The sequence below is a fragment of the Pimephales promelas genome, chromosome 6 (assembly GCF_988280905.1).
Source record: "Pimephales promelas chromosome 6, fPimPro1.hap1.1, whole genome shotgun sequence".
Lineage (NCBI taxonomy): Eukaryota > Metazoa > Chordata > Actinopteri > Cypriniformes > Leuciscidae > Pimephales > Pimephales promelas.
This window is the reverse complement of record NC_142774.1, coordinates 25,495,292-25,503,921: the sequence shown is the minus strand read 5'-3', so window position 1 is coordinate 25,503,921 and position 8,630 is coordinate 25,495,292. Positions and strand designations below refer to the sequence as shown.

At 38.5% G+C, this 8,630-nt stretch overlaps 1 protein-coding gene across 3 annotated transcripts in view; it reads right to left on the bottom strand.

The window, feature by feature from the left end:
- cxxc4 (CXXC finger 4) overlaps positions 1 to 8,630 on the bottom strand; it is a 46,913-nt gene continuing 38,283 nt past the window's right edge. For all 3 annotated transcript variants that reach the window (XM_039694323.2, XM_039694316.2, XM_039694330.2), the window contains one exon: positions 1 to 1,002. In XM_039694323.2, coding sequence (XP_039550257.2) covers positions 958 to 1,002 — 45 coding nt within the window. In that variant the 3' untranslated portion in view covers positions 1 to 957. The remainder of the gene's footprint in view (positions 1,003 to 8,630) is intronic.

The following is an 8,630-nucleotide window of genomic DNA, read 5'->3' as shown; positions in this document are numbered from 1 at the left end:
TCAAATTACATTCATCACACTTTTTTTGTTTCCTTTATTGTTTTAACACATAAAAGCATCACAACAACAATATACAATTTTATTTAATTAAAACACATTTACACATGCAACATTAGGGTAAAGACAATGAGCAACTTATTGAATAATTAATTTCGGAATGTGTAGTTTACTGTGTTGTGAGAATTAAAAATAAAGTCACTAATCTTAATGTTCACAAAAGCTCTTAACTGGTTCTCTACCTACCTTTAGGCATTTTTTTTAAACCAAAACTAAGTGGAATGCAATCGAACTTTGAGAGACTATACAAATAACCTCAAAACACCTTCTCTCAGTCTTACCAGACTTTTAAAAGTGCGCCGTGGCAACAAGATAATGTGCCCTGCACTGCAATATGCCACACAAAATCAGCACTCCTGAAAATAAAGAAACTGGCTTTTGTTTACTGTTCGTACATAGTGTGTCAATTACAAAACATCACATTAATAACAGAGGTCACAACGTGTCCTCTCAAACTGGTTTAGGTGAAAAGAGGTATTCTTAAGATCATTCCAGAGAAAGCTGGAATATGATGACAGAGACAAATTACCTTTATGATTATTGCTCCATCTAAATATTTATGTAGTGTTTTAAAGAGGTTTGTGATCCCTTTGGCCAATAGCCCATCAGTTGACATTATTTTCTCCTGTTTGTAATGATTGTCTACTCAGTTCTTTACAAGAATGGCTGCAACTTGCACAACCAAGACACTGAAACACATTGATAGACACTGAAAAATATACATTATGATGCTGCCAAAATTACAATATTACTTACACAGAAAATAAAATTACAAAGGTTTTTTTTCCCACCCTCTCTCATGTGATCCACAGTCTGGGTTTCATTTTGGGTCCCTGTTGCCCTGCAAGTTCCTTTTGTAGAAAGTCTGTGACCACTGCGGATGTCACTTGGTTCAGAGTCCTAAAAGAACCATCGAAATGCTTCCCCATTGTTTACCGGTGTTCTCTAGAGAAAACACAAAAGGAAAGTAGAGAATCAGCCCCACATTAGTTAATGCATTAAACGTCGCTATATTTCATCATATTGCTACATTAATCCAAATGTTAACCAGAAAGTCAAATAAGTCTCTTTGCTTATTAGCATATTCAATCTGCAACTGACATAAAAGAAGACATGAAGAGTTCAGATGCAAAATCCTCTAAATGCCATTTGAAATTTTCTTCTTTAATGATGATTTTTATCAAAGTTGTATGTTTAAGTTCAGTAATTTCACTTAAATAACAATTAATAGGTGATTATCATTGCCATTTAAGTGAAATCACTGAACTTAAATATACAAGCTTGATAAAAATGATCATTCTAGAAGAAAATTTCAAATGGCATTTAGAGGCTTTTGCATCTGAACTCTTCACATTGAATCCTACATCTTGTTAGGTATGTATCCTGTTTGAGTATTCATATGAACAAATCAATTTCTTTCTCAAAACAGGTCATACAATAACAAATACATTTCAAAATTATTTTTAGATTCTCTTTACAACTGCACAATTAACCACACTTCCCAATTGTATTGGGTGGGAAAGACCACGGGATAGAAAGATTAAAGGGTTAAGATGAGCCTTTTCTTTAGTTGTTTTTAGGTGAACCATACAGAAAATATAGAGCTTATGCTGATTTCATTCTTTCTGTGTTAAAGTAAATCACATGTTCAGTGTAGTAATTATGTAATTTACTGATTATATTATAAAATTATATAAGTTTTATTGTTGGTCGTTTTTATTCAAAATAAATAAACATCATTAGATCATCCTGTACAAGCAACCTGATACATTTATCCAGCAAGCAAGTGGCGAAACGTGACCAAATGTAATGACAAAAGGTTAGAGTTGTTTCATTCAACATTCAAAACCTGGTTTCACTTCATCACAATTGCTTTCTTTCAGATGTGCATGGACTTCACCATTTAACATACTAACCACTATAAAGGGTGACAAACTGAATAATAATAACAATTATTATTATTATTATCATTCTAAAATCTTAATCAATAATAATCAACACAAATAAATAAAGGGTGACAAACTGAAAAACAAAAATAATAGTAATAATAATAAATGATATTTTATTTAATAATAATAATCACCACAAATAAATAAAAAAAAAATGACAAGAAATTAGTAAACGGTAAAAAAATAAAGTAACCTACACATTGTATTGAAGCTGGGAAATCGAGAACTGCATCTATCACCGAGGCATTCCAGAATTATTAAAACTCAAAACTTCTTACATTTGAACTTGACATTCATATTCACACTTGACATTCCAGTTTGCACTCAATGCCAAAAAAAAAAAAAAAATGAAAAAAATGTGGTTATTCGAGTCTATTTTGTTGTGCTTAATGAAAACTGACATTTGAACTTGTCACCTCTTACTTAAATAAAGATGTGGTTAGACCGACACAGATCTTTTCTGAAGGAGCTGAGCTCCCTGAACCTCAAAGGTCCATTCAAAAAAGAAAAAAAGGAGAACCATTTTTCACGATGAGCAGCTAAAGAGTATTTTAATGAATGTTCTGAATCATAGGGGGTAAAGCACAAAATCATCCAATATCCTAGCCCAAGGGTGCAGGATGATGATATCTTCAATAAGAGCAGGAGAGGAATAGAAAGAGACGGGCACAAAGAGGAGTAATTCTCTTCTCACGTATATGTTGTATAACTGCCAACCACACACACAAAAATATAATCCCAGTGTTTTTCTAAAAACTAATATATATATATATATATATATAGAAAAAGAAACCACTGAAAGAAATGTGGCTTATATTCCTACATTGATCAGTCCCTAGTAAAAATGTGGCTCGTTGTAGACAGTAATGACCCTAATGTGCGTGGCCGGCATGTCTGCGTTTTGTTAAGTCTCGCACTATTGATCTGGTTGAGGCTTCCTGAGTGCTGCTCAAATTCACTTCCAGCCGTCTCTCCTCGCCTCACTGCTGTGACCAGGCACAAAGAGAGCTCAATTAGCACAGCTCAACGACGGCTCTCTCCTGCCTGCGCACTCTATCAAAATCACTCCATCAAACCACCCAGAGACCAGAGAGAGGGAGGGGAAGAGAAGGTGATTGGGGGGGGGGGGGGGGGGGGTTTAGGGATAGAATGAGGACATGCAAGTAACTTTGAGGTTTTATTTCCAATCAAAAGATGTGAGGACAAATACATGGGTATACATGTATATCATTCTGCATTAAAAGATCCTTTGTCACCTAGCACTTTGAATGCAGCACATCACCGGTTGGACTTCTTTGATACTGCCTTTTACCTGCAGAGGCGGCAGTGGCTCAGTGGTTCACGTAAGTTGTCTACAAACTGGAAGTTTGTTGGTTCAATCCTCGGCTCCACCTGACCAAGTGTTAAGGTGTCCATGAGCAAGAAACCTAACCTCAGTTTCTCCCGACCAACTGGATGGCGCTTTGCATGGCTGTCACCACCAAAGGTGGGTGAGTGAGTGAATGGGTGTATGTGAGGCAATATATAAAGGGCTTTGGTGGCCATTGGGTCTGTGAAAGCACTATATAAATGCAGTCCATTATCATTTTACAATTTCTGTTATTATGATTAAGCATATCTAACATATCTGTATGTTATATTTTTTTCTGGTAACACTTTTCATCAAGGTTGTATTACATCAGTTCATATATTAACCATGAGCAAGGCATTTGTTAATCTTTTTTGTTAGTTTTACTTAAAAATACTGCTGTTCACAGTTTCTTCATGTTACTTCACTGCGAGAACTAATGTTAAAAAATACACACATACACAAACATGTTGGGTTTCCATGTTTTATGCGGACATTTACATCTGTATATTATGTCTCTAAACCTACCCCAAAACCTACCAAAAAACAAAACAAAAAAAAAACGTGGTAACGGTTTTGCAATCCGTCCCCTCAGTGAACTGCACTCACAAATTCTTAAACTGTTCCCTCGGTTTAACAATTCATGCCCATGATTTAATAAACCGTACTCAACGAGTTCCTAATCCATGCTCCTGCAGATTTTCTCACTAAAACAGTAGATGGCACTAAAATAGGGGATTCATTCAGCACAAGTCTCCCAGGAGAACCATTGATTTGAGACACACTTGCCTTTGCCTACAGCTGAGGGAAAAGATTTCTGTCTTACTTTATTTATAATAGTGTTCACGCCCACACCTCCGGGTTTTCAGCACCTTGAGGTTTTCTTTTGCAAAATGTTTATTACATTGAACATTGTTGAGGACAAAATGCCACAAGGTAATAGATCCGTGATTTTACACAAATATGAGACAATATATGAGAAGGACAGACTCATCCAGTGTAGACATACTCACTAATTTAGTCATTTCGCACGCATCCAATTAAGAAAAAATGTAAAAAGCAACATATGATGACAGAGCTTTCAGCTTAGATTCCTAGAGAAAGCAAACTTCACACATGAATGTTACGTAAATTATATTGGCCTATTTTGGATTTGCGTTCCTCCTTTGCCTTCTAAAGGGCCACCATGTCCTTGTCCGCATGGACAACATGACGGTGGTTTCCAATATAAATCGACAGAGCGATCTGAGATCACGGAACCTTCATGCACTGGCAGAACGCCTCCTTCTATGGGTTCAGTGCAACCTACAGTACTCTCGCTGAAATCGGCGCATGTGCCAGGTCATGTGAATATGGCTCCAGACAGGCTGTGCAGGGACAACGTTCCCCCAGGGGAATGGTCCCTTCACCCTCAGACAGTTCAGCTTTAGTGGGACACCTTTGACACAGCGGAAGTCAACCTCTTTGTGTCTCAAGTCAACGCTCAGTGTCCAATATGCTTCACAAAGAACAAGAACGCGCTGGCCCATCACTGGCCCATCCGCCCTCTCTATGCTTTCCCTCCGATTACACTGTTACTACAGGTGATCAAGCGTTATCAGGGAGAATGGTTCCTCTTCTAGTAGCTTTGTTCTGGGCGAACCAAGTTTGGTTTCCGGAGCTGATGCAGCTTTAGAGCTTGGCTCTGTGGCCTGTCCCGTGAGGAGAGATCTCCTCTCACAGGCCAGGGGTACGATTTGGCACGCACGACCCGAGCTTTGGGCTCTGTGTGTGTGGGCCATCAACGGGTACCCGTCAGTCTCCCTGACGAAGTGTTAAACACGGTTATGCAAGCTAGAGCGGCCTCTTTATACTCGGTTCTCAGCTCGCAACCTGGATCCACAAGATTGTGGGGTATCGAAGGTTCTCTCCTTCCTACAGCTCTTGGATAAGGGTAAATCCCCATCCACGCTCAAGGTACAGTATATGTGGCAGCTATTGCTGCGTTTGTCAAACATTTGCATGGCCATTCACTGGGTAGGACCGACCTTGTAGTCCCGCTTCCTTAGGGGAGCTAGAAGGATGAACCCTCCTCGCCCCCCCTCGGTTCTCATATGGGACCTTTCCTTGGCCATGAAGGGTGCCCCTTTTGAACCTCTACAGTCTATGGACCTTAAGTATCTCTCACTGAAAACCGCCTTTCTGGTGGCTATCGCCTCAGTCAAGCGGGTGGGTGACTTACACATAGGGGTGGGCGATATGGCAAAAATATCATATCACGATTTTTTTTTAGGAAAATCACTATCATGATTGTTTATCACGATTCTTTTTCAAGTTGGTTTTACTATTTTGCAAGTGGCTGTTCATTACAGCCAAACTAATGTCCCTATGTTAAAAAAAGCCTAAAGTAACAAAAAAAGAAAAGAAAGGCATACATTTAGGCCAGTGGCGAAGATAAAAATCTTTGTCATTATTTTCTTTGTTATTAAAAAAATAAGACAAGATAAACATTACACAACTTAATATTCAAATTAAATAAACAGTGCTTTATTTTTTTTAAGATACAGTAGGTGTATTTAGCAGTAGCATTGAAGAAAGTAATTAAATGAACAAATATGAAATTAAAACACTACATAGACTTATTCAGTAACATGTGATGTGTAGGCTACATCGCATTGCACGAATGATACTACGATATTTCTTCAAAAGCAGATCGTCGAGACGTCCACTATTTTAATCGTCCACTATCCAAAAATCGTGATATCGCACACCCCTACTTACACACACTTTCTGTTAACGCGTCGAGTTTGGGCCTAATGACTCCACGGTGTCATCCTCAAACCAAGAAATGGTTTTGTCCCCAAAGTACTTGCCACTCCTTTCAGAGCGTAAGTCATCTCCCCGTCTCTTCGGATCTGACAGCGAGTCTGACGTGAATGTCCTTTGCCCGGTGGGCCCTGAGAATTACGAGGAACGTTTGACTGCTTTCAGAAGGTCAGGAAAGCTCTTTGTTTCGTTTGGTGGCTGATCTAGCTGCCTCGAGACATAGCCTTTCTAGGTGGATAGTGAACGATATCTCACTGGCTTATACAAATAAGAGCCTTTGTTGCTCTATGGGCAACAGAGCTCATTACACTAGAGGCATGCCTCTTCGTGGGCCTGGTCCAGTGGGATTTCCCTTCACAATATCTGTATGGTGGAAGGCTGGGCCTCTCCGTCTACATTTATAAGGTTCTATAACCTGGAAGTTCCCGTGCTCCAAGCTAGACTGTTGTCAGTTTAGTTTATTTGCTACGTTCTGCCAGACTCGCTTCCATGGACTGCAAAGTTTTCATTTCAGGCAGGCTATTGCCTCCCCTGACTGTTATACAGTGTTAAGCACCCTCTATGCATTTAAGGTTACCATGTTTGCCTTATATCATTCTTATTAAGCCCATTCCCAATGTCGGCCCATATTGTGTGAGCTCAGGGCACTCGCCCTTGGGTCAGTGTTCTGGTAGATTTTTGGGTGCAATTTAAATTGGGTTCCCGTAGCGTAAGCGGGCTTGCATTTGCTGCTATGCAGCTCATTTGCATTTAAGGTCGTACACACCAAAACGGCTCATTGTAAAACAGGCCCCAAAAATGTCATTTTCAAATGGCTATAATCAATTAACTGTCGGGTATTTTGTGCTCAAAATTCACAAATGCATTCTGGGGACACCCGAGACCAACATTACATCTTGTAAAAAGGGGCATAATAGGTGCCCTTTAATACATAATACATAATAGCAAGAGACATGATTTCTTAAGATTCATCAGTGGAAAGAAATAAAAAGAAGAAGAGAAATAAAAGGAAGAAGCCAAGCAAGAGAAAAAGGGGGGACAAAACGAGCTAATTAAACGAAAAAGAAGTGCTGTAAATCTGTTTTGAATTAAGTTGTTTTTCAAATAAAGGTTTCCGACTCCTGTATGTATTTTTACTGTACTTAGCCTGTAACTACATGGAACAAGAGGGTAACAAGGAACGCCATATGAAATGAGTATCTTTACCCAATATTTAAGCAAAAGGTGCAATAGTTTTACTTTTCAGTGCACTTTTGTTAAAAAGATTAGTGTATAAATGCATAGATATACCCTGCAATTTAAAAAAAAAAAATCCAGTATAGTATGTATTGGTATTATTACAAAAAGGTGTGCAGTCTATGTAGAATACAGGTATTCTACAATATTTAAAGTAATCCTGGTTGTAACCCATTTATTCCCCAAACTTTACTGTTTCCATACTTACATGTAAGTACTTTATAGGTACACTATAATTACCGAAAGTTACACTGTAAAATCGCTTTAACTACGCAGTACTATCTGGGCTGTAATCTAAAGCGTTACCAGGATTTTTAAATATTTTCCATTTCTATATTTGAAAACATACTGCTTACATTTAAGATGTTGCCAATACATCCATATTCTACATTTCAGCATCTACCCATGTGTACAAAAAATTATGTTTTTGTATCTGTTAGGAGTACACACATATAAACAATGAGACCAGGCTGTCATATCAATTATTATTTATAACATAACATAACATAACATAACATAATGATCAATTATTTGTATTTGACAAAATGTCCAAATCAGTGTACCTCAATTCTTACCTAAAGCCTTCGATTATCAGCATGGATGTATTTATGTGATTGAGATCTACTGAATAAAGAATACAGTCCAATGTCCTGCTCACAAAAGGAAGACATGTCAGAGTCAAAATCAGGCAGGCTGAATGAAAGAGAGTTCTGGATGCAGTGGAGGTCCTAACAGCCATTGACACTGATTGGGGATGGCAGGTGCAGTTAATGACATGGGCTGTGTATGTCCTGCTCTGATTGAGGTGAGAGAGAGTAGAAGGAAAGAGAGGAGAGATGAGTGCTGACTTATAATCAAACCCTAATCAAATGGCAAAAGAAAAACAAAAAACAAAACACAGACATATTTTTCACGTAAAAATACACACACAGATTTCACACGCACACAAACAGAAGTACATGCATCCTATCCAATCATATCCCTTCTCTCCCACCCCCACCAGCACTGATATGGTGATTCGTGGAGGCCACAGATAAACCACTCAGACCATGAGGATGATAATGGCAGATGCTGCCGAGACTCAAATTCAATCAGCAGTGGGCTGTCAACGTGGATGAGCTTAAGAGTGAAACACGCTTGCTGACGTACATTAAAGACACATCAGCTAAAGTATGACAAAAACAGCCCTGGATTTGGTTTGCCCAATCATGACACACTGCCACTCAAAAGTTTTG